Consider the following 27,268-nt stretch of genomic DNA (forward strand, 5'->3'; position numbering starts at 1 on the left):
TTAATACTCTGCTTATTAGGTATAGATTATTAGAAAAGAAAGTGTAGTGTTTTCATTTACCGATCTTCTTAAAATTATATTGTGAAGCACCTATATCAGTGAGGAGCTACGAAATCAGAGAGGACTCAACTTACAATTTACTTCAGTTCTGAAGTTAAAGCTTTCTATTGGTCAGAAAGTTTTAAGGAACTTAGAACAACAGGATGAAACATACTCCTGTGACATAATATTGTAGTATCTTAAGTATCAATGAGAACATTGATTTCAAGCTAAATGCTAAATAGCTGTATCAGCGACAGTTGACATTTAATGGCAATGGTGTCTGGCTGCTATTGGTCACCAGGATCAAGACATTCATTTGCATAAATATGGATATACTCCTAAAAAAATCTAAAAACTCCAGCACCAACAAAGTTTATTATATGGTCCTTGACCAAGGGTGATAGGTAGCATAGTTACTTAAATGAGTTCATGATGAAATTATTGATATAACATATGCTATTTTTACACTATTACAACACCTGTATCATGAATGCCTTTGCTAATAACTGAAGGACAGAATCTTGCAGTCCACAAAACTAAAAATTCATTGAATCTATTGGAAACTTCTCTACTTAGGGACAAAGTCTTCTGAGTTAGTTCATTTTTGGAAGATTGTGCTGTATAGTTCATTGTTCAGAGCTTTTGTCTTTGTCACAGGACAGATGTTATGTTAATAAAGGGACTTCCAAGCTATCTCTGGCCAGCAAATTCTTTTGCAGAAAAAGTGCTTATTCTGGCACTGACTTTAGTTTTATTTGGATGAAAGCATATTATCACTGTCTTTGTGCTGAGGGCGGCCTTTACATACAATCCAGTGGAGAAGAAGTCTAGCAGAACAGTATATTTTAAATAGCATTACTAGTAAGGCACAAATATTGCAACACATACAAGTAACAAAACAGCACAGTACTTTCAAAGTATACTTGAATGTAGTTATAAGCCAGGATATGTGTTTTGTCTAGCAAAGCATACTATTTTAAAAGAGAAACTACGTGAAGGGCAATATCAAATTTTGGTTTTGATGTGTGATTTCACTATGAGAAATCTGAAGTGTTTTACCATTTTTGTTTGTTTGCTTTCTTTCTATTCAGTTAAATACGAAGAGCTGTATTGTTTCTCGTTCAATCCAAAATTAGATAAAGAAGAACGAGAACAAGGCTGGAAGCTTGTGGACCTCAATGAAGAATATAATCGGATGGGTATTCCAAACAACTATTGGCAGATTAGTGATGTAAACAGAGACTATGGAGTGAGTTGTAGTGATTTTTCTGTTACAGAGGGTGTAAAGTGAATCAACCAAAGTGCTTAATGCTGAATCTCTTTGTGCTCAATGCTGTACTTATATGTATTAAGGTGCAATTTCCATGCTTTCACATAAAAAGGCACATAGAAGGGATGTGTCTTTGTTTTATGCATGTGGAAATTAAGCAGAGCAAACTTGTATGCAGTAAATTTTAAACATTAGAGCTTAGCTGCCTGAGTAGGAGTTTAAATCATACTTAATGTTATATGCCTGAATGAGCATTTTCCTGACATGTAGGGTTATATAAAATTACTATACATCCATTTAAATTAAAAAAAAATACTTGAAACAGTGAACTTGGCAATACTTTTTTGTCACTGGCCATCCTCAGAATCCTTTTGAAGCCTCTGTGATTGACATTAGTGTTTTTCCTCTGTGATTGACTGTTAGTATATTTCACAGTCATCTGACAGGTCATGTCTCTTCCTAGCTGCCTGCTGTCCTGCCTAGTTGTCTTGTACAATTGAAGTCCCTAGAATGTTAATTAATTGTGAGAAATAACCAAAGTATTTTTGAAGGAAGTTTGTCCGTTGGCTCTGTTGCTGGAGCATATCCATGTTAAGGAAGGCCTATGAAGTTCTCAGAGAACACTGAATGTGCTGTCAGGGTTTGTTTTCTTTCTGTTAAAACAAGCAGAAAAAATGTTTGACCTCTTAAGATAAAGCGTAGGAAAAACAGCATCATGAATAAAACCCAGTTCACCACAGAAGCATCTGTAACCACAAGCCTTTCCTTTTCTTTCTCCCTCATTATGTATCTCTGTCTCTCTCTGAACCTAATTTCTTCCTGGGCATCCTAATGCCTTTAGACATCTCAGAAAGTCCCAGAGAGATATTCGGTATACTTTTGACTCCAGCCAGAATGCTACAGGCAGTATCAGGAAAAGAAAGTTAGACCACGACCCCATTTGTGGTCCCACTTGTCTTCAGAGGAACTTCTGGGCTTTTTTGCAGGCTCATTGGTTTCCTTTCAGAAGTGGTAGGCATTGCCAGGGCTGCTTGCCCTCTGGTATCCTCATTTCATACAGATTTAATTTCTTTTCTTGAATTCCCTATTTTTGTCTTTTTTTTATTACTATTATTATTAATTTTGCTGAAAAATTTAGCTCTATAGTCCCCTGCCATTATAACAGAGGTGTGTTTGAGAACTCGACCCACTCCTATCCGTCCAAATTCTGTTACAGAGGAAACCACAGCTGTAAATACAGCCTTGCTGTACATAATGGTGAATCTTTTCTGGTATGAACATATGTTCTGTCTGTTCTCAATGAGGCACGAACTAATATTTGGAAATATAGCCCTTCAACCCTTCTGCTTTAGTTTTGTCACCTGTAAATTAGAATTAATACTTTCCAGCCTCAAAAGACTATTTTGAGAAGTGTTAGTGATGTGTATACAATAGAGATGGAATATTCCCTGAGGTTAGAGTTCGTTGGTATTTTCTTTTTGCTGTAGAGATGGCTAATGTTGCTTGTATTTTGTACACCAAATAAGCAGAGTTTCCTTTCACAGGTCTGTGACTCTTACCCTACGGAAGTGTATGTACCAAAGTCTGCGACTGCACACATCATAGTGGGAAGCTCTAAATTTCGCAGCCGAAGGCGTTTCCCAGCACTTTCCTATTACTGCAAGGATAACAACGTAAATGTGAATTTGTAACTTTGAAGTGTTTGATTGTTTTGGCCTTGCTTTCATAATTCTCCTAGTAAGCTTTCATAAGAAGAAATCAGTGACTATTTTTTCTTTTTAAAAAAAAGATGGTAATAGTCTGGTTAGTGTGGTTTGTACATATGAGCACACACTGGGATTATGTTTAGTTCATTAACAGGCGTTTAATGCAGTCATTTAAATGCAGCTTTATCATCCATCTAACACACAGAAATGCTATCCCTGTGTCACAAGGAAGCGGAGCAGGACAAGAGGTCCTGAAACACAGGTGGCAGAAGAGTGAAGGCCAGTAGCAGGCAGCTTAGCAGGTGACTGGGAGGAGAACAGAGCAATTTAGCATCTGGTAGCCACAGCCTGAGAGAAAGTGAAGGAGGAGGAAAAACTATACATACAACAATTACAGAATCAGGAGTAGCCTATGAAGAAAGGATCTGTGAATAGACCCAAAAGGGATGGATGAAAGAGCTACCAGATTTTTGCTGAGCAGTGCATTGTGGTTGAAGAGACTCTTCTTGTCCATAAGAGTGATGAGTGTCACCTTCTCCTCTCCATGACAGATATTCTCAGGGCTGAGTGAGGAACTGCCTCGCTTGTCTGTAACCATTTGGAAAAAAAACCCTGTACCTAGACTATGTGAATTTCTCTTTCTGGCAGCTGAGGGGAAGACCCTTGGACTGAAGGATCCCGTGGACTGGCTGATTTTTACATTTGTGTCTCAGCCCCCTAGGGACTGGTTTAGCTCAGCTCTCATCATCAGGAGAATAGTGTCCGCTTTATACTCACAAAGGATCTGTGTGTCTAATATCTCCTTCTGTTTCAGTTCCATACTGGCAACTGCATTGAGAGGTCTTCTCTTGTGCTGGGGGTTGGCCAGGACTTCCCAAGAGTCAGAGCCAGTGTGGGATTAGAGGCTGTCTGTAGAATTTGCCACACAGCATGGGAGATAGTTCATCCGATGTCACAAAGCCGGAATCATAAACTACAGTCCCCATGGAAGTCTTATATTTACGGTGGCCCATATCATAGATATAAGCTTCAGAAGGAAGGAGTGAGACATTATTTTGACTCCTTCTTTACTTCTTACTTAATCAGAATTCTGCATCTGTAAAGATCCATGAATTCGACAACAAAATAGAAGGATAGGATGGTTTACATAGTAAATACAGACTCTGCATAAACTGCATATTACCTTTAATATTTCATTAGGGCCAAAATTTTCAAAGTTAATCACTTTCCATAATCAACTATGTCCAAACATAGATATCTAGGATTCAAAACAGTTGAACATTTCCAAATCTCAGTGAAAGAAGACATCTCAAGGATCAGCTAGATTCCAATATCAAGTGATTCAGTTTGAATTAGTTTCATGGTTTCAGCCTGAGTCTTTTCCCTATTGTGCTTGGTTAAGGCTCTGACTACCAGGATTTGAAGTACTGTGTTTACTCTTGGCTCCTTCATGGTTCAAATGACTTGAAAAATGATTGGGAATTTTGGCTTGTGAGTTTGGAGGTTGGCATGAGTTACCAGCTAACAGACTAATGGGCAGGATTGGGGTAAGGTTTGTGACAGTGGACATTGAACGGTGATGGTAACAGCAGGTTGGGAAGAGGTTTGCTACATGCAGGGGGGACAGGTGCCACTCATTCAGGTTTTCATACCCAGAACTTTCCCATAGCTCTTCAGTAATGACAAATTCAATGATGATGTGACATCTTACTCTGCATCTTAAGGGAGTGGAGCATCTCCCTTATGAGGAAAAGCTGAGGGAGCTGGGTCTCTTTAGCTTGGAAAAGAGGAGACTGAGGGGTGACCTCATTAATGTTTATAAATATGTAAAGAGTGAGTGTCACGAGGATGGAGCCAGGCTCTTCTAAGTGACAACCAATGATAGGACAAGGGGCAATGGGTACAAACTGGAACGCAGGAGGTTCAACTTAAATATGAGAAGAAACTTCTTCATAGTGAGGGCGACAGAGCACTGGAACAGGCTGCCCAGGGAGGTTGTGGAGTCTCCTTCTCTGGAGACATTCCTGTGTAACCTCATCTGGGTGTTCCTGCTCCGGCAGGGGAATTGGACTAGCTGATCTTTTGAGGTCCCTTCCAATCCCTAACATTCTGTGATTCTGTGATGATAAGGTCAGACCCTGGAACTATCTGGTGAGCCGGTGCAATAGCAAAACATGACCTCATCTCTAGCCTTGCTCTTAAACATAGCCCAAGAAATTTCTTAGACATATGTGCTTATCCTAAGCAATTGGCCTGGGTCAGCAGGAGGTGATCTGTTCATGGATATCATGGGTAATGATTCCCACTTACGACATCTAATGGTCACTACGTCATATTTTCTTCCCAGTTTGCATTACTGGCAGTGCAGCTGTTTTTTAATCTGGAGCTAACCATGATCTTAAACTCAAACCTAACTTGAGAGACAAGCAATTCTCTCATACCAGTGCTGGAACATACCTTAGACCTTGGAACCCCAGGATGATGTAATGTAATGGGCTCCAACCCATACTTTCCTGAATCCTAACCTTCATCTACAATCCTAACTTTAACCTTCATCTTGAGGTCTATATCTGCCTTGTGTACGGTACACTATGGATGAGAGAGAAATGTCCTTCTGTTAAAATGACGGGTTGTGAACGTGTTCATATGCACCTTTTGATTCATGCAAAGAAGAAAGAAGCATATTTTAAATCACTGGAATGTGTGGTGATCAGGCAAGACTAATAATCTGTTTGCAAAAACTATTATAAAGTATGAACAGGCTTTCACACAATTCAGGGTTTCTATATTGAAGATCCATGTTTTACTGACTAACTACTGATAGTTCAAAGACTTGGCTCAAAATGAGCATGTCCCTTCTCTCAGTCATAAATAGTCTGTAGGGCAGTTTGCATGGGTCATGACCTTCAGCAGACAAATTCTCTTCATGCTTATGTTCAGTGCTTAGAAAGTGCATGTATTAGCCCCTTGCCCTCTACAAATCTAGCTGCCCTCTGCCTGGCAGAAATAACCTCTCCGCTCACTTATTTCACATGTTGTTCCTTCTTTCCCAGTTTCATCAGGAGGTCTGATCCTGAGGGGTCTATGGGGAAATTCTCTTGCCTTCTTCAACAGCACTGATTGATAACTGTACCCAGGAGTCAGGCTGCCCGACCCACTTCCCATGCAGTGAGGTCTATCTCCAGAGGCAGCTCTAAAAACAGACCACCACCAGTGATCTAGCTGCATGGTGTGCATTTTTGTTTCCTGGACTCATGGTGCCTCAGGCTGTTTAGTAAAGCACATGTTGGTGCAAGTTAGATGTCATCAGTATCATAGCTGGTATGCACGAGTGACAGTGCAAAAGGGCCCATTTTTTATGTTATGTCACTGTTGTGATTGCAATGTTGTACCTGTCACATCCTCTAGAGACCACCTTTGAGAAGTTATTCCACATTAGGGAAATATTATATTTAAAATAGCTTTAAAACTTAGATTCAAGACTAGACTTCAGCCAATTGGGTTGTATTGTTTTAATATTTCATTGCCATTTAAAAAATATTGTGTTTATTAGTATGTAATTAATTTTGCTATTCTGCCCTTCCCATGTAACTGTACACCTATGGAAACATCTAATGAGCTGCTTTTGTAAAGGCTTCTAGGTGCGAAATAATTCTGCTTAATAACTATGTTGGGGTTTTTTGTTTGTCTGTTTTTCTGAAGGCCTCAATATGTAGAAGCAGCCAGCCTTTATCTGGCTTTAGTGCACGATGCCTTGAGGATGAACAGATGCTTCAGGCCATTAGAAAAGCAAATCCAGGAAGTGATTTCATATATGTTGTTGACACTCGACCCAAAGTAAGTACATTAAATTTCTTGCACACAGCAAAACTGAATCTGTGTTGAATAAATTAGGGAAGATGCATGGCCCAAGTGACTGATTATAATTCTGACGTTAGTTGCACCTGTGCAACTCCACAGGTAAATCAGGATTTATCAGGGGAATCTTAACTAGGAACCTTGCCCACATTTTTATCTTTTAGGCATTTTTTTTTACACTGCGTTTTTTTTTTTCTTTTTTGTTCTTAACAAAATGTTAAGATACAGAAAAATAAATAACTTAGAAAAGTAACTGTTTCCATACACAGAGGAGCTCTCAGTAACTATATTACTGATGAGGCTAGTGAAAAATAATTCCCATTATAAAACTGTATTTACAGTTGTTTGTAATGTTGCAAACTTCTGCCAGCTTACAGTAAAATTCTTCATGCAAGATTTCTCTTGCAAGTGGGAAAATTTCAACGACCTGTGCATGACGCTAAGGAAAGACCATTTACTCAGGTTACAAGACTTGACTGCTTTGAATATCTGCAGCATTTCTGCATGTTTGAAAGAGAATCTGAAATACGGTAAAGAGTATATCTCTATAATTGACTAAAATCTGGCCAAGATAAAACCTTTAGAACAATTATGCTGTGCAGAAGCACAGAAATTCAGTAGCGATCTAGAAGAGAATGAAAGCTAACAAAAATTCTGTCTAAATGTGGCATGCTAGCAAACAGCTCAAGATGATGAGGACTAGATAGGCTTCAGTGCCTGGAGTGGGGAGCAGGGATATGCTCTTTCTTACACTATCAGTAGCTTCTCTGCTGAAGTTACCAAAGCATCTGAAGAAAAAGAAACCAAAGGGACAAATCTCCACAAAACCTCTAGCAGATATAGGATGACCTATAGCAGGAGAAAGGGAAAAATGAGAGCAAAGGCTTGTGGAAAAGGAACAAGGAAGCTGTTTCAGCATCCTAAGATCAGGAGACAGATCCTGCAAGGGCAAGGTGGCTAAAGCTGAGATATGTGAGGAATGGAGAGAGGAATGGCAAACCTGGCAGATCTTGAGCAGAAATGAGGAACCTGGCTGGTCGGTGATTGACTGAAGATCTGGGGGCTGGTGGGAAAGTGCTGGGCGCTCAGAGCTCTAGTGGGAGGCAGTAGCCAGAAAATCAGGGCCTAGGGATGTGCCATTGCACTTTGTAATTTGGTGGTTACTTTGACCTTCAGTTCCCTCTTTTTTATTGGGAAGACAAAGATGGCCCTGCTTTACTTGTGGTCCTGAAGAAAATTAATTGTGATGAGCACTAGGAAAGAATCTGTACAACTGTGTTCAATGCAGGCTTTGGATAGGAAGTGCAGACCTGGCTGCCCAAATAAGGCTTGTTTAACAGCTTTCTGTATGTGATAATATTTATACCTTGGCATTTCCTGGCTGATTATATTGGTACCCTTCTCTAATTAAGGAGGGTGCTCGTTGATGGGATATATTACTAAACCCTTACCGACTTGGCTGTTAATGATGCTTTGCAAGGTAATAACAGGAAGGTCCCTGTAAACTTTTCTGGTAAATGACTTTGGCAAGACACCTCCTGTGTGCAGTGAAAAGACCCTGTACTTTAAGTGGAGACAGTGAAATTGGTTCTCTCAGTCATGAATTATGGCATATTTCCAGCAACACTGGCTTCTTCAGGAGCCAGTCAGCAGATGAAAACTCTTTGTTTTCATTGAACTTCTCTGGAAACCAAAAAAAGTTTTGATGTAAAGAAATTCGTATGCACAGATTCTTACTTATCTCTACCTGCGCTGCAAGAACGGACTGATTGCCTAAAGCTCGTGTGATCTCAGGTGCCAAATACAGCCTTGTTACAGTTAATAAAAATACAGCTGTTACAAATACAGCCAAATACAGGCGTTACAGTTAATCTTGCAGCTCCTAATGCATGTATAAGTCTAGAGTACATAGGAAGTGACAGGTATCAGTCCAAGCTGTTCCTGGCATTCCTCAGGAAACCTTTAATAAAGGCAAAGGTAAGTTATCCAGTCTGGTGCAGGGTTTCCCATTGCTCCAGGAAGCTAAAAAACTACCTTCTCTTTTCTTATCAGAACTGGTTCCTTGCAAATATGATGAATATTGGTGGGCCAGTGAATTCAGAATTCCCAAGTGCTCTTCATACGCTGTCCCTCACTGTGCTTGATAATCTTCAAAACAAAAGCTTTGGCTGTGGAAGAAAGCTTTATTTCCATTTCATTTAAATATACCAGGATGACCATATGCAGAGCTTTATTTAGGTTACTGTCTTTCTTCATTTTCTCATCCTTCTATGTGTTTACAGAAGAAGCTAATATAAACTTACTGCTTATAAGTAAAACAAATTAGTTCTGTAATTCTTTATAACAAGATCGGACCCGGTTATTCTCCACATTAAAGGAGATGCCAGTAGATCTGGCAAGTGAGGTCAGTTCCCTTTAGAGGTGTCTGCATATTCGCTGAGATTAAGGAAGGACAGGCAGAATTTAGAGAGCTTTGCAACAACTACTTTGAGAGCAACAGATGGAATTCTGGTAGGTGATGTGGAAAACTTGTTAGTAAATATTGTGGCAGCTGCAAAGTTTGGCAACTGACAATATTTAAAATAAATGAGTGCCAGAAAACCTTGCAAATTTAACCTTACATTTATTTGCTTTTAAAGAGGGCTTTTTCAGACTGTCTTAATGAAGGATTTCTGTGATAAAATTGCTCAGTGGGAGAGGCAGTTAATAGCATTTATTGTACTAAGGATTAGGTCAGTTAGGGGCTAAATGTTTTTCATTTAGAGTTTCAGGGGTTTGTGGTGGCTTAGACGCCTGTGTACAGATCTTTCTTCTTAAAGCTTTATGCTATTGCAGAGAGAGACTCCTTCATTTTGTTTGTATTAGAACACTGATGTCTACTTCAAAAGAGAAAGATTAGGATTCAGCAGATAATTTGTATCTTTCTAGCAAGTCACACTGAGGACTCTGTCCTTAAAGGACATGCTGTTCACAGGCTGTATCTTTTTTTATTGTTCATTGATAGTCAAAATATCAGCAGACCGTTAGTTGATAGACAAGATTTTTTTTTTGGTGCCTGCTCTTTTTCCTGAATTGCATTCTACAAGTTAAAAGAAGTTTTACACAAGACTCGAGTAAATGAAAAATGCAGGTGTTTTTTTTTTTTTTTGCTTCAGTTCCTATCTTAGACTATGGTTCCTTCTGTTTTATTACAAAATTCATGCAATGTTTCAATTCTTAATGGTGTTCCCCAAATTTAACTATGTATTTCTACTGCCAAGTTCTCATGGGAATGGATGCACTAGAAAGTGTGAAGATGGGAAAAAATCCCCTATCTTCACATATTGAATTGGTCAGAATAAAATAGTTGAAAAGCAGTCTCACCTGGCTGTTTGCTTGTGTATCTAGAATGAGATTATGATGGCATAAAAAGCTTGTATTCTTTAGCTGTTTCCTTTGAAAGTTTAGAGGTTAAATTTGGTCCATATTTTGACATATGACATAAAAAAGCTAGACTTGTTCATCTTAGTTGGAGACAAGTTGGCAGCAGACAATCAGTCCTGCTCGGCTGCATGCATTCAGCTCCAAATTGAAATGTAATATTTGGAGTATGTGCGTTTGGGACGGAAGACATCAGGAAGGCACACATTGTATATATCCTGTGATACCATTAGCTGAGTACAGAAGTGTATCATTATGAGTTTCGGAAGTGACCACAGAAGCAGCAAATCAATAGTACTGCCTGCAACATTGGGAAATAAATTGGAAACCGAATTATCTGCATAGCCTCTTGTCCCCTAGGCAATGCCTAAGAGATACATTATGTTAATTTTTCATGAGCATTGGCTCTCACTGAAATGGAGATTAGTAATTTTTTGTCCAGCTGATCTCTCGTAAGGTCTCTCCAAAAGCTTTACTAGGGCCCTCCAATCTGGATGTCCAATACCCATAGTTATTTAATTCTAAAATCTTTCCTGAGCAGAAGCTGTTAGTTGTGCTTGGAAGTGTGGAGGCTCGGCTATGTGGGCCGCTTTGTTACTCCTGGAGCCTTCGTATTTCTTGGGAAGTTCAAAGGCACCCCAGCCTTGGAGCATCCGTTTCATAGAAGAGCAGAGACTTCATGCAAAAAGACAATTCTGTCTATTGGACAGTGAGATTTTGCTATAGGAAATTTTTTAAAAAAGGCGGGGGGGCAGTAAAGTAAAAGTACTTCTAGTTTTTGGCTCAGAGATCAACATTTGGCATAAGGGGTTTAGAAGATATTTTTCTTTTCCCCCAAGAATCTCACAAGGGGGGAAAATAAGCATTTGAAAAAACCCTTAATTTTATGCTTGGGAAAACTGAACTAAAGAAACATTTAGTGACTTTCCCATGCCAGGAAGCAAGTAACAGATTCAAAGACAAAACTCCAGTTTCCAGCTGAATGTATTTTTTGCTGCATTGCAGATGAAAATATTTGTGGTAATTTTGTCAATTCAAATATTTTGTGGTCTTACACAACTAGAGCCAAGATGCTATAAACTTAAGAAAAACTACTTCAACTCTCTCTTTGTTATTTCAAGCTTCAAAGAAGTAGGCTGTATCAATTTTTGGATGATCTGAGCAGTAAAACACAGCAATTTGGGCAACATTACAGTGTCCATATGCTGTGAAACAGTGGCATGGCAGATAGGACACTGCCACCTCCTGGGTGTATTCTGCAAGTAAACATAATGCTGATCAAAACCAAAATCAGAATAACCTTTTAAAAACAAATTAAAACCTTTACTCTCTTGCAGAGGAACCCTACATAGGCTGTGGGTTTTTGTGTCTAACCGCACTAATGAAGTTAACACTCAAAGTGTGTGAAATAGAGGTCAGAGCCTCAGCAGCCCAGCACCCTGCAATAGGCTGTAAACAGATCCCCGATTCCTAACCCATTGTGTTGACACTGTGACAAATGCTTCCTATTTATCCCTGACTCAAATAATTCTGATTTATTGCAGTAGACCATGAGCTTTGTTTTGAAAAGAATCTGTTTGCTACTGGATTTAATCCAATTTTCCCTAATTTTTCAGCTCAATGCTATGGCAAACAGAGCAGCAGGAAAGGGATACGAAAATGAAGACAACTATTCCAACATCAAGTTCCAATTCATAGGCATTGAGAACATCCACGTCATGAGAAATAGTCTGCAGAAAATGCTTGAAGGTAATATGCTTCTTTCTTGAAAACTAGAGGAAAGATGTCATCCTTCTGTTACACAAAACACGATAATTGCTCTGAAATCAGCAGCAGTGAAAATAGGTATGAAAAGAGGTCTCTGCCTGTTGCAGCTGTGTGCAGCTGCCTGCTGGCTAATGGGACTTGTGCAATGGAGTGTCATCCCAACTAGTGGCGATTTTTTGGTTATACAAAGATCTTGTTTCATGGGTGAAATCTAGACATTATTTACTTTAATGGCAAAATTCATTTGACTTCAATACACCTTACTTCTACTACGTCTCCTTTTGCAGTTTAGAGTTCGATGGTATAATGAAAAAAATAACTTTTTTTTTTTTATAAGCTCAGAACACCTATGGTTTGATATTTTTTTTTTAATATGTGGTCAATAAGCTACTCATGCATTTTAGACTGTGAATTTTAATAGAAACTTACTCATGCCCTGTCACACCAGGTTTATTTATGAAACTCACAGTCAATGGGTGTAACCATTCAGAACCTTCATAATCTCACGCAAATTAATAATAATAGTTTTATAAGTAGTTATCAGTGTATAAATTACCACATCTGTACTGCCATTTAATATTTGGATCAGATTACTTTCTAGAGACCTTCTGGGAAATCGGTAAGAACAAATAAGCCATCCTTGACCCTCAAGGGCTTGTTTATTTTTAACAAGCAAATAATAAATAGTGCTCACCCCATTTCACTGAGTCTCAGAATTTACTTCATGTATATCACCAACACCTTCTGTTACCTCCTGCATCAGCTTGCTCTAGCTATTCTTGACTCGATGCGCTGCACATCCTTTTTTATACTTCATCTGTCTCCCATTGTCTGTATGCAAATGTCAATTTTAGATCCAAGAAGGGCTTACCTTTTCCATGACAGGAGAGCTGTGCTCTGTTTTCAAATAAGAGCAGTTTACGAAAACCAGCAGTGAAGTGCGATGCAGGTGAAACAGTTGCTCTCTTCATGACTTATTTTCATTTAATTCTTTCTTCTAAGGGTCTCAGTAAGGAAAATAGAAGGATTTTTAGTTCACTGCAAAGTCTTGTTTGGCTAGGAGAGAGGCCAGGTGAATAAACTCGTTGCTTTATTTGTTCAGCTTAAGACCATCAAAGTTAAAATAGTAAACAGCCAGCCTGGCTGCACGGGACAGTGCTATGTGTTCTTTTTGAGCCAAAAGTTCATGAGACAGACCCATGGCCCAAACTGACATGTAACAAGATAATTTCTAATGCATTTAACACTTCAGGCTGCTTTGGGGACACAACTTCTTAGCATCTATTTTTAAATGAGCCATATGCTTAGAACATTTGCTTTTTTCATAAGTTTTATATTTGCTATGTTGAAATCTCATATTAGTGACCTCGCTGATAAGATTGGAAATTAGAGAAGTTAAATCTGCAATTTCAGGTACTTGAGGCTTTCAAGTACTTTTTTTATCTTACGAGTTTCAGTGTATGAGCAAGGCTTTTCTCATGTAAAGTATTGTGTAGTTTTTTTTCAATTTTTACCAGTGTTCCTTCAACTGTTTCTCTGGTGACCATTAAAGGGTATTTATTACCTGACTTACATATACAAAGGGAACCAGAACTGAAAAGGCTGTCAAGGATGATGATAACATATATTTAATATGACTTTAAATTTTTATCAAGAAGTACTTAAACATACGTAGGTGAATCTCTAAGGTAAAACATCACATTACACTACAAACATTACAAAACATGTCTGCTGCTCGTGATCTGTTGTGAGATGCTATAAGGTACATAAAAACCTTTGAAAATATGAATGAGGCCGATGAAAACTGATTTTAGTTTAATATGTGCTGTATTGTTGCTTAGAAGTGTGCAGCACGGTAAAGAGGACACCAACACATAATGGGTCTGATGTGTTGCAGGAGTGCAAGGGCAATTTTATTCAGCTTACTGGAATTCAGCAGAAATTAAGGTTGGAGGATCTTTTTCACGTGAGAGACTGCAGTTTATTTTCAATATACAATTTTAAATAACTTCCAGTGCTAAGGAAATTTGAACAAAAATTGATTGTTCAGTTTTCCATTGGAAAAAGCACTTATTAGGAACGTGCTAATTTCAATGATGTTTCTTTAGGAAAAGGCTGAAGAAATTAATTTATACTTATATAATGTCAATAATTTCTTTTAGTAGGTAAAAAAAATTAATTTCAGCTTTGTGATTCTACTGACTTTAATTCTATCAATTATATTTATGTTAACTTTAACATGTTTTTATTCCTGTATAATGTTAACTTTTGGCTAAATACGTCAGCATTATAAAATGATTAAATTTGTAAGATAATGAGAATATTTTCAGAATATGCAAAAAATGTTGAGATTTGACTGTACTCTGGAAGTAAAACGCATTTCAATATGCTGGAATTTCCTTCCAGAAAAAAACCAAATAATTTTACTTTTGTTTCTGCTGCCTTATATTGCTTTAGTATAGTAGTGATTTTTTTTCATTGAAAGAGAGGTGTATGCGAAAATCCTTGTGATAATTTTGATCCTATGCAGAACCTCCTTGAAATAAATTTTAATATTAGAAGGAAACGCTGCACGAGGACTTTTCTCAGTAAAGATTCAAGGACTGACTGAGGCTGCTGTTTGGTATTTGCGACGGAGTGAGCTTTGCTGTACATCCAGGGGCCAACCAAGACTTAACCCGTTTGGTGTGCACTGAGAAGATGATCCCCACAGGGTCCCCATCTGTATTTAGACAGCAAATATGAGCTTCTCCTCCCCTGATATCAGGAAGAGTAGTCGTTGATGTCAGAGCAGCGCCCTGATCCTTGGACTTCAGTGGCAGATCAGCAAGAAAGAGAGCCTGAGGGTCTGGCCTGCACCATTTACCTTTCCTCTACCTATGGCTGTGCTGCCAGAAATGGGGGAGCTGGTCCAGCATCCCCCCCCAGGCACTTTCGCTGGTGGAAGAGGCAGTTTCCACCATGTGCTCTGTTTCTTCCTCCCCTCCTGGGGAAGGGAACACCGCTGGGTTGCTATGAGCTCTGCACAGGGGTTCTTGATTTTCCTGTGCTCAGAGAGCAGGTGGAGCAGGTCTTATTTCTCCAAAGTCTGGTACCTTCTCTGCTGAGATGGAAACACCTTTTCCCCTTAGGTTAAGCCTCACAATTGAATTAATAATTGAAGTCAGTATTAAGGTCCAGATCGGTGGCCAAAATCCTGTGAAATACCCAGTGTATGCCTTTAGGACAGTCTGAACTTTGCTCAGTGAAGTGGTCAGTAAATATTGACTCTAATTTGGTAGTGGGAATGAGCAAAGCACTATTTCAGCCTTACCTTGGCCTTTTGTAAACAGAGACGGCAGCTTCAGCCAGAATTCAGCTACTAATTGGTCATGCTCCCATCTGCACAGGAGCATTAATCATGTGAAAAGCTGTTTGCTTTCAGTGCTGCTATCTATGCATTTTTATAAATATCCTTCAAAAATGACTTAAAATAACCATCTCAAAGAGGCCCTACGTACAAAGATTGCAAGACTTCATACGAACACATTAGGCTATTTTCCCTCTGAATTAAATGGAATTAAGATAGTTGGATACATTCAGATATGGTATAAACTCATAAAATCAAATTCCAGTTACATTGAAGGAAACTAAAGTTTTGCCACTGATCATAATGGCCATAATTAACTGAGTCTTTTAAAAGATTTCTGGAGGACAAGAAGACATTATTCATTCACAGATCATACATTAACTCCATAAAAACCATGACATTTTTAACTGTATTTCTTAAATGAATTTCACTGGATAATATCTTTTTCCGTAAAAGACAGTATAATTCTACATGGATCAAAATAAATGTTTGGTCTATTTATGGGGTGAATTTAGTATCTCACTGTTTAAAATAGATTTAACCAAATATTGTTGAATATTTGTTTGCTGCTGGATAGAGGCATCTGAATTAGATTGATTGCCTTTTTTTTTTTCCTGACGTTACAAAATCTACAATATTAAAAAAAACCCACTTGGATACAGCGGGATAGACACTTAATGGGAGTTTTTTTGGTTTGTTTGTTTGTTTGTTTTATTTTGAACATGATACAGAGCTTGGAAAGCTTTCGGGAAAATGTTTTCCGTGATGAATTGTAGCTTTTCCTCACCATCAGAATACTTTCTGGCTACAAGTGAAGTTTTAATAAGGTTTCATTCAGGGATGGAGAACTGTTGAGTGAATCACTTTAACTCCAACACCACCACCTGTGGTGATTTTGAAGGCTGGTTTGGGTGGGCCTCCCCTAATGGAGTTTCATCACCAGCCATGGCTGGGCATAGGAGGCTGTGGCCCAATTCAGGTTGCTGCCTGCCTGTCCCACAGCAGAAATCATATGCTTTCTGCTTCCAAGCCCTCGTTATTGAGAAAATCCCCTCTCAGGGGTTTGAAAACTTTGCTCCCAACACAATTTGGGAAAATCTGTGCTGCAGAGAAGGATGCATTTGGTAAACTGTTTGCAATAGGCTTTATGACAGCTTCTCTTTTTAATCAAAATCAACATATTGGGTGAAATTTGACCTAGCCCTGTTTCTTAGATATATCATTTTTTTCAATGGTGAAGTTTGACTGTGAAGTAGCCATTCTTTTTAAAATATGGATGTTTTACACAGCGGATATTTGAAGAGATAACTCTTAGGTTGAACAGTCAGTGAAAGTTTAGGAGAGTATAATTACTCTGCATTTAAGATGTAGCTTATTTTGCAGTTTGTGAGCTGAAATCGCCTTCAATGAGTGACTTTCTGTGGGGCCTAGAAAATTCTGGCTGGCTGAAGCATATCAAAGCCATTATGGATGCTGGCATTTTTATTGCAAAGGTAAAGTGTGTAAAATAAGAACAAAACTTGGACTAACCAGATACAGGAAGTGAGGACGAAATTCTCTGCACGTGGGCAACTTCCATTATCTTCAGTGATGTTGTAGGTGAAAAAACCCCCATGTTGCAATGCTTCAAATATGACAAGAGGTAATTCTTAGGTGCTGTCATGTGGATTCATGCTAATATGGTTTAAAAAAATTGTGTTCTTCTGCACTGAAGACTTCAAATGTATGAAAGCCTCTTCTGCCCTGTATCTTGTTACACCAGGTAACGTTTGAATGTTCTTACTGTACTCTCCAGCAGCAATTGTCACTGTTTCTCTCCCTGTTTCCTCTGCCTCCTCCACTGGTTTCTGGACATTTTCTTTGTTGAATGTTTCTGTTCAAGGACTACTTTTTTGCATGGTAGCTGTAATATAGGAATATTATCTACTGCATTATCCCCTCTGAGTTATTTAGCAACCAACTAAATTCACCCCCTTAACCAGCTCCTGTGTGTCACCATGGCCAAATTCTCTAGCATATTCTACTCTTGCTTACTTGAGAACTGTTTCAGGCAACAATTATTGGTTTTGACAAAAAATTGTTTCTCCTAATCCCATCCAAGGTAACGCAGATATTTGTCATCTATCGTCAGTAGTTTTAATTCTATTACCCCTTCCTTGTGCTCTGCCTTTTACAGTTTCAGATGTTATTTTTAAGATTACGATGACAATTTCTTTTAAGCCGCCTTATTCACATGACCTGCTACATATGGATAAAACTTCATGGGTTTCCCTTTTAAGTAACTGCATTTCTCTTACTTTCCTCCTTCCTGCTCAGCAGGCAATTGTAGTTTCTTGTCTGAACCGCAGTTGCAGGACAAATGCACGTTATTATTTCTCCCAGCCCTACTAGCTTTCATTAGCTGATAGAAATCAGGTCATTTACATTAGTTCTTGCCAACTTTTCCCCAGTGGCTAGTCTTAATTTTTTTTCTGGATGGTATTTTATCTTTTATCCATATGCTTGCTAGCTTCGTGCCTCCTCAGACATGCATTTTGACTCATTCTTATTTGTTCTCAGTTATTGGTCTCCTGCCCACAGAGGTTCTATTTTGGTAGAATTTACTTGTCTCTTGAGATAAACATAGAAAATTTATTATTATTCTTCATTCCCTATTAAGCCCAAGCTTAAGTTAAATGTTTATTTTTCTAAGCAGTATCTTTCCAAACCTATTTTATTTCCCTATATTCTAAATTTAGTTTTCTTTAGAAATTATGAAGGCCAAACCCCTCAGAATTTAAAAAAAAAAATAACCTCAAGTTCTAAAAATAATGCAACACCAGACTTCGGAGAACTTAGTGTGATCTCTTCTTGTGTGGTTACATATAAAATGGGATACTCTCTCCCTAGCTGTTTACATTAAAGACGCTAATACAATCTTGCTTATTAGATATGGAAGTTTACCACTATCACCACACAAACCTTCAGAAGTGTGTCATCGGTGTGCAATGCAGTGTGCTGTAATAGTATCTGTGCTAGCACTGGCATCAGAAACAGACATTGCCTTTATTGACATTATCATCAAGAAGGGAAATAAAGAGCCATATTGCAAATATGGCTGTTCTGTTGCTGGTTTATGAATTAGAGCATTAGCAGCATCTGAATCTGCTCTAAGCAGTTGTCTGCTCTGGCAAACTGATGTATTTTAATTGAAACAGATCCCACATCCTCCTGTAGTGGAGCATAAACAGGTGATGCTGCAACCACCATATTGCATGGGATGGGAGGAGATTAAGACTTCTCAATGAGGAGAATAACACTCAATGTAATTCAAGAACTCTGTGGCAGAACAAAAAAATTAACAGGGTTTCCCAGTTCCCAAATTGATACTCTCTATATTGCACTATCTCATTGTAACTCTCTTACCATTGCCTTTCCCCCTACTTGTGAAATTTCTGACTTTTTCCTGTCTCTTTAGGCTGTGGCTGAGGAAGGCGTGAGTGTGCTTGTTCACTGCTCTGATGGCTGGGATAGGACAGCCCAGGTTTGCTCTGTAGCGAGCCTTCTCTTGGATCCGTATTACAGAACTATGAAGGGATTCATGGTAAGCAGGTTCTCTTTCACAGGGTAAATAAAGTAGTATGCATCATTTAAGATGAATATCTTTCGTTTTAATGGAAAATAAACTTTTCTTAAATATACTTTTTTTTTCTTAATTAGAAAGGAAGGTTTTTATGTGTCCAAGTTATAGTCTCCAAGGTTCTGTATGAAATGGTATCAAAGGTGGGGATCAGTTGAGCACCTGTTTATGTTTTTCCTAACCTTGACCAAGGAACTTTCTCATATCCCAAGGAGATTTCATGCAAGCAAGAATTTGTATTAGTTTTCGAGGATCAGCCAAGTTTCAGGTGTCAGAAGTGTGTGCTCCATACACATTAGGCTGCAATGAACAGCTATGTTGGAAAATCTGTTCCTTTCCCAAGCAAATCAGTGCCGGTAAAGCAGCTAGGAATGCTGCTTATCAAGTTACTGGTCACATGGTAAAGAGATGTCAGAGACATTTTTAGGTTCTATTTTAGAAAATGATGTATCAAGCTAATTCAAGTTGTGCGGAAATACTGGCATCCAATCTGCAACCATGAAGAGTGCTGCTTTCCCTTGAGTGATGAGCACTGCTGCCGGCTCATTATTTTTCTGCTTATTCTAAAAATTATCTGGGATTCCAATACTGCTTTCTTACATCATTATCACTTTTCACTTCTCTGCTTATTCTAAGAATTAGCTGGGATTCCGATACTGCTTGTTTACACCACTCTTCTGCCTGCTTAACATGTTAGCTCTGTGCCACAACACTGAATGCAATATTCTCATTTTAGGTGTTAATTGAAAAGGACTGGGTTTCCTTTGGTCACAAATTTAACCACAGGTAAGCTTGTGCTGAGGTTTTCCTCTAGATATTTTTGTGTAGTCACTATCTGCTGCCACTCCAATTTTACTTCCTTGTTGCCTTTCAAAGCATATCAACAGAGTGCCCTCAGGAAACGGCCGTACCCTTTTCTCCTACTACACAATTCAGCTGCCTGGAAAAATTAAAGGCGAATATTTCCATATCAGTCTTTTCTTATATAAGCATTCCACGACTGCTATTGGGAGTCCTGAGTGCCGGTCTTGCAGTTTCCTCAAGCACTGAGAGATCCCTGTGAGAGGAAAGCATGTATGTGGCTTGCAAAATCCCTTGGGACTCCAGCAGATCTTTCAGCAGCGCCAAGACTTCCCACCTAAGTCCTTGTTCAGCAAAGACTACATCTTGCAGGACAGTACTTAATCTTAGGCATGTCTGCAAGTTATCTAGCATGTAAAAAAAAAAAAATACTCTTCCCATTATCCTCTGTTCTAACGAAAACAGTAGGATTTGTTCAGAAACGTCACATAAAGGGAAGTGGAAAGTCATCTATTTGGACAAGTTATAATGGATGTACGAAATATGAGTGCTATAATGTAACTAAAATATTTGAAGACTCCATATATTTAAACATGGATAAATATCCACACTTCCTTTCTTTCTTGTATTTCCTTTTAGTTTCCATAAAAATATAAAATGCAATTTTTATACTGGAATGTAATTACATTATATTTCTTGATTTGAATAAAAATTTACGTTCTAGTTTCCAAAAAACACCAACAAAACTTTCAGGAAAACTGTGCAGCTGCACACCACCTGTGAAATTCTAGCAGGAATTACTACAGTTAATATGATACAGTCAGATGTCTATTATTATCAGTGGTGGAAGATACTACGAAATGTAATCACCACTGATAGCTTTGGTTTGCAGTACCATATCGCCATATTCTCTGTGATGCATAATAATAATAGAATTAGAGGTTTCAATTTTAGATGTTCATGGAATTCCACTCTGCATGCATGCACACACATGTGATAAGCAGAATAATTGATTGAAAGTGCTTCTTCTTATAAAAATATTATAAATATTTTTTATATTTATAAAATATTTTTTACTTCCATGTGTTTTATATTTTCAGGCTCCTGTTCTTCAAGGTACCCCATTGCAGGTGGTTCCAAAAGACATCTATATAGACAGAAAATTCAATGTTCACTTGAGATACACAGTAGCATGTTAAACATTTACCACTTTCTAAAAATTTCACCAAGAGAGGGCAGCTTTAAACTGTTTTCTGCCAAGGTTTTTCTGTTCCTCCCCTGCTCAGTTTTCTGATTTTGGCAATGGTCTGCCATTGAGAGAAAGTCTAAGCTCGGTTTTTAAAGTCATTGCAGTCATTCTTATGATGTCTTATGTCTTCGGCATAACTTTATATTAATAGCATTAAAACATGGCTATGCAGCAGGCAGCTGTTAGTAGCTGTAAGGCAACAAGACACTTGTGAATGTTTTGTGGCTTTTATTTATTTATTTATTTATACTTGATAAACTGCCTTCATTCTGCTCCAGGAACCTCGCACCATTTTTGTAAATAAAAATATTCTAGCAGTTGAGATTTTAGAAATGAACGCCTATGATGGAACTTGTACACTAAATGCAAGTGTTTGTTTTCATTGCTGTTAATTCAGTTTTCCTGGAGGATTTCAGGTTATAATTGAAAGTATCTTGTCTTGTTTCAGATATGGCAATTTAGACGGAGATCCGAAGGAGATATCCCCTGTTATTGACCAATTCATCGAGTGCATTTGGCAGCTGATGGAACAGTTTCCTTGTGCCTTCGAGTTCAATGAGAGATTCCTCATCCACATACAGCATCACATCTATTCCTGCCAGTTTGGGAATTTCCTGTGTAACAGCCAGAAGGAGAGACGAGAGCTGAAGTATGAAAGTCTTTTCTTTAGTAGTATATTTACGTGTGGCATCTGTGGGTGTTGTATTGAGGAGTCAGACATTTGCCATCTCCATGTATGTGCTTTCGTAAGGCACATGCAGACTTCTTGGCTGTCACCTGCTGATGACACAGATTAATACTGAAAAAAAGTCTATCCTCTAAGATTTATCCTCTGCAATGTGGCTCTGCTGGGAATGTAATCCACAGGGTGTGTGACAGGGATTAGTGAAAACTGCCCAGAGCATTAGCCCTTCAGCCATGTGGCCCTAACTTCACTGCAGCATTAACAACATCCAAGGCAAGCTGTCACTGTAGCTCTAATACAAAAAAGTTATCAACTCTAGTTAAGATCTCAGTTGAAGAGTCGCTGCTCTTCTGTGGTTTAACGTGGTTTTGGATCTCATGACCATCCCAGCCAACACTTCAGTCCTGACCTCTCCGATACTTTCTTACAAACAGCCTTTTTTGTCTGGTAGCCCTTCCTAGGACTGACTCAGCAAACCATCCTTCTGCTCTTCGGCCCCAAGGCAATTATGCATTAATCTACCAGCCCTCAGGCCCAAATAGAGACAATAATATAGTTCCTGGCAGCACTGATGTTCGTATTTTCTTCCCGGCTCCTCAGTTACCTCATGATACCCTCTGCTTTCCTCATGCATCCCAATCGTGGCAGCAGCAGCAGCAGCAGCAAGAGGAAGGTGGGAGTTACCGCTTGCTGCTTCCCTTTGGTCCTTTTCACTGCTCAAATGCAGAGCAGCTTCAGTGTCACAGTCCACGTAAAATCAAAGCACTAGAACGTCTTCTTTAAGCTTTAGCTATACCTGAATTGTTGTAGAGACTTTAATATATTTTTACTTAATATATTTTTTTCAGAATCCATGAACGAACATATTCATTATGGGCTCACTTGTGGAAAAATCGTGCTGATTATCTGAATCCTTTATATAGATCAGACCACAGCCAAACCCAAGGGACCCTGCACCCCCAGATGGCTCCCTGCAACTTCTTGTACAAGTAGGTAGTATCACTTGCTGTTCAGAACTGTATGCTGTGTAAGTACAGGACAGAGTACCTTTATATTTAAATATTTTTCACTCCATAAGGTAGCTTACAGAGAGTGAATTCGTCTTGGATGCAATGTGTTCATTCCTTGGGTGCCCATAGTCAGCCAACACCTCTGCACCACTCCACAACAGAGTATTAGTCTGAAAAGCAGCTTAAGATTAAAGCTATTTTGATAGTTGTGTCCTAATTTCATGGTTACTCACTTCTTCCACTGAGAAATGGCTTTCAGTTCTGTTCTTGTCTGTGGTTTCCAAATTTAAAGTTGCTTAAACATCTTACGTCCCAAGATTTTGTGGTGATTATTTGGATCAGTTGGTATAAAAAATTTAAAAATGGACATTTCAAGAAATCATATGGATTTAGTAAAACAAGCAAAAACCAAAAACAACAAAAAAAATCAAGGGTTTAGTAAAACAAAAAGGAACCTTTCCCAATGTTGTTGTTATACTGCAAAGCATATGCAGTAAGTTTTACCTGATATTTAAGTCTTTTCAAAATGTAACAAAATATCGTAATTTTGGAAATGTTATTATTGACATTCTGACTTGAGTAATTGTGCAATTAATCTTAACAAACAGAAGAAATTAATTAGAAATCAATGAAAACTTTTATTTAAGTAAAACTGATCAGTGTGTTTCCTGATTGCAAGTAAAAGCATCTGTTAAAAAGTCAATAAATATCCTAAATGACAGAAAATGAATTCTTTCACATCTACTGTTCCAGGTCACATCCACTTTAAAACAATGTAAAAATAGTCATTCTTTAGCATAGTGGGATTTATAAAAGAAGTACTGATATTGGAGGTCCTCTATTAGATGAATAATCCTGTTGATTTTAATGGAACTACTTGGGTGTGTAAAGATTTCCATGTGTGAACGATCAGATGATAACTTAAGGGGAAATGTGACTTAAATAGAATACCAGTGGAGTAGGAATAATAAACCACCAAGGAGCACACACGTGCTCCAAAAATATCTGTCGGCTCCTTGGCTGCAGCTGGGGGCAGGTCTCTTGGTTACTTAACCTGTCTGGTGAACTAGTTACCTACTTACTAGGAGTCTGGCTGCAGCCACCTGAAAATGAAAAATCAGCATGGCTGTTTAACTAAGGGTTTGCAAATACATTCCATCGAACAGGAAGAGAACTTGCCAATGTGTATGCTTCATGCAATTTTCTTGGGCCAGTTTAAAATGTCAGTTTAGATTTTAAGAGAACAGGATACCATACTTGTTTTGTACTCCTGATTTTCAACTCTACAGGGGAAAAAAAAAAAAAATCTGTTGACTAGCTGCACCTCACCCCTCCCCAGCCCCAGACAAAACCAAGCATACCAAATTTCACAGTTGACTTAATGGGAAGTTAAACAATGGTTGGGAACCAGGACTATGAAAAACTGTCTTTAACCTTGGCTGTTTTATAGGTACTATTGCTCTAAAGCCCACAGTGTAGAACGAGAAAATAATACAGCAAAAGTTTGCTTTCAGGGAACCACCCTCAGCCATGTGATCTAAGTTAAAGTTATATTCACCTTTCTGTTGTGTACCAAAACTGCTTCAAGCTGTGTATGTCCACACAGTTGTGTCTTCAGGACAGAGCCAATGCAAATGAACCATAAATCTTCCCAAATATTCAATGAATTTACGTGTATGCACCTTAAAGATGAATAATCCTAAATGATGAACCATTTAGGACAATGCCCAGAAAAAAACCTGTGTATTTAAGTCTTCTGGGGCCACCTCACCAAATAAGAAAATTGCTGACTTTCCCATCAATTCTAGGTTCTGGAGTGGGATGTACAACCGCTTTGAGAAGGGGCTTCATCCTCGACAGTCAGTTACGGATTATCTGATGGCAGTGAAGGAAGAAACTCAGCAGCTGGAAGAAGAGCTGGAGGTCTTGGGAGAGGTAATAAACACTTGATCTCGATGCCCCAGACTTAACTGATGGTAAATGAAACCCAACTCCATATTTACTCTGTACAGTCCCCTGCGTGCTACACCCTTTTCTGGCATGAGGGTGTTCAGCTGTCATCTTTGTTCTCACATCAATTACTATGAATGTTTTGCATTTAAGACATAACAGTGGATGTTTTTCTTCAGGGATAAAATTTCGCCTGTGTTGTTGCACAAGTACTACTCCTGAAAGAAATTTTCTATCTTTCTGTAACTCAGAAGGAATTGTAACTCAGAAGGATGCTGTAATTGAGCTTTGGTTTATGATAAATTGTGAGCTTCTCATACACTATAAATGCAAATAGGCAGTTTTAAGGGGCTTGGGCTCTGAACTTAAGTTATTTTTTCTTTCTTTTTTTTTTTTTTAAGGCAAAGACCAAAGGCATAAGAGTGTGTCCATGTAATACACACTGTTGGTTTTTTTTTTTTAATTTCAGAGACTGGCGAATCTTCAGAAATCACAATTAAATGGTACTAAAGTCAAGAGTAAGCAACAAGACCGAAGCAAACAGTCAGGGCTTTCTACTTCCAGCAACAGCTTAGCAAACACTCCCCAGGAGTACAGCAACGACCTGAAATCATTCCCATCCCGCAGCCCTTCACAAGGGGATGAAGATGATTCGGCCCTGATTTTGACACAGGACAACCTGAAAAGCTCTGACCCCGACCTCTCAGCAAACAGTGACCAGGAGTCTGGTGTGGAGGACTTAAGCTGTAGGTCCCCAAGTGGGGGTGGCTGCTTGCCCAGCGAAGACAGCGGCAAGGATTCAGACGAGGCTGTATATCTGGCAGTCTGAAATACCTTCACAACAGCAAGGATCCCAATGAAGTTGAGTCTTTCGCAATCTGGTATGACATCTTTTCATCAGATGAAGGAATGGGAGCGGTCTGTGGCCTAAAGAAATAATCCAAAGAAAGGGAACTGTGCAATTGTGTAAGTAAAGATCTAAGCAGAACAAGCCATTATTAGTCCTAAGACATAATGCTAAAGAAAGGCAATATCTGCTGTTATATTTAGTTAAGCCAATGTGGTGTTTATCAGTGCTGTACATAATTATTCCTTACGTTGTACATTTCCATAATTATTTATTGTACAATTCTACAAAAACGTGAAATTCCAAAGCGCTCTTGTAGGCATAGCGACAAGGTTGAAGATTAGTTAGTGTTAGCCTTACTGGTGAATCAGTCAAAACTTAGGTTTGTAGAGCTCTTTTCCCTTCAGACATATTCTGTATATTATCCACTTTTTTTTTTTTTAATGGAAGGTGTTAGATTTTGAATTCCAACAATTATTTTGTATATTCTCCTACTAGAATCCTTTAAGGCAATGTAAAACTAACAAATGGACATGCTTGCTTAGGCGAGAAATGAAGCTTTGATCCTGCAAAAATATCCTTTGATAAGCAGCTGCTGCTGCTGCATGTGAACACACCCCATGTGTACTCAAGTCTCAACCAGTGTTGAAAGTTCAGTAGTTTCTGTGATCAAATCTTCCAGGAATACAACAATACTTACACAGCCTTTGGGGTAAAGGATCCCTCTATAACGAAAGGTACGTTAGGCAGTATACTCTATAGCCTCTTGATGTTTTTTCTCAGGTTTGATTTTTTTTTTTTTATATCTTATCCTTGTTGCAACCAACCTATAAAGGTAAAATTCTAAAGGTAATAAACCCCCCGAGTTTTCCAGCCTGTTTTGACTCTTACTTGCAAATGTTTTATTTGAGCAGGAGTGAGGTACATATACAGTAGAGGTAACAGGGAGTCCAAAATCACTTATAAAAAATCACTTATGAAAGCATCCCTCCAAATTCAGAATTAAAGGAAAGTTATGTCCATAAAGGAACTGTTATAAAGAATATTTCTTCCAAATCTTATTATTCAAAATAAGCTAACCACGATCAAAGTTATTGTGTTGGTTTTTTATTTTTTTTATCCTCTCGCAAAATTTCCTTCGTAGTATTTCCCAACCTGAGCAGCACATGGCAGTGCTATTTTAAGAAAAAGACTGATTCACCACAACGGGCAGTTTAATCTTGTTCGGTTTAAGCATTTTCGTGGTTTTTAAGAGAAGTAGTAATAGCTTTCATCATCATAGGTACAGAGGTAAACCACTGGAAAATGGTTTAAAATACGGGGTTTTGAAACACTAGAAAGGCTTCCATACCAGGATGTAATTCTTCCAAATTTTTTGTTTGTTTATTTTTAATTAAAGCAAGCTGTTAAAAATATAACTCATATGGCTGTTCTTACCTGCTTGGAGACAATGTGGTATTGAACTGTAGTAAGGCAAAGCAGGAATAATGTAAGTTTACTTTAATTGCATTTCATACTACTCCTTCAAATAGAGACTTACAGGCAGAATTAAATTATATAAATATACCTCAATTTAGATTTTATTATTCAGCCTGCTTTTATGGAATGGCTTTTCATTCAGTTCTATGAACTTAACGTATTAAAAATGGGTAGGTAAACCTCAGTATTATTAATATATCCCCTTAAGGGAGCTGC

At 38.4% G+C, this 27,268-nt stretch overlaps 1 protein-coding gene across 1 annotated transcript; it reads left to right on the plus strand.

Moving 5' to 3' along the window:
- Positions 1 to 1,222: 1,222 nt before the first annotated feature.
- Positions 1,223 to 25,555, plus strand: MTMR7 (myotubularin related protein 7). The gene is made up of 11 exons (XM_065633739.1): positions 1,223 to 1,291; positions 2,857 to 2,985; positions 6,721 to 6,855; positions 11,913 to 12,045; positions 16,796 to 16,905; positions 18,870 to 18,995; positions 19,768 to 19,817; positions 21,530 to 21,730; positions 22,615 to 22,755; positions 24,585 to 24,711; positions 25,196 to 25,555. The coding sequence occupies exons 1-11, from the start codon at positions 1,238 to 1,240 to the stop codon at positions 25,553 to 25,555; spliced, it is 1,566 nt and encodes a 521-aa protein (XP_065489811.1). The 5' UTR covers positions 1,223 to 1,237.
- Positions 25,556 to 27,268: the final 1,713 nt, after the last annotated feature.

This window comes from Caloenas nicobarica, chromosome 4 (genome assembly GCF_036013445.1).
Source record: "Caloenas nicobarica isolate bCalNic1 chromosome 4, bCalNic1.hap1, whole genome shotgun sequence".
Taxonomy (NCBI): domain Eukaryota; kingdom Metazoa; phylum Chordata; class Aves; order Columbiformes; family Columbidae; genus Caloenas; species Caloenas nicobarica.

Bases quoted from the DNA above. Each gene is read 5' to 3' on its own strand.
- MTMR7 (XM_065633739.1), top strand. From the start codon at position 1,238: ATGGGTATTCCAAACAACTATTGGCAGATTAGTGATGTAAACAGAGAC. The intron at 18,996-19,767 runs GTAAGCAGGTTC...TTCTCATTTTAG, and splicing joins GAACTATGAAGGGATTCATG to GTGTTAATTGAAAAGGACTG. The intron at 24,712-25,195 runs GTAATAAACACT...TTTTAATTTCAG, and splicing joins AGCTGGAGGTCTTGGGAGAG to AGACTGGCGAATCTTCAGAA.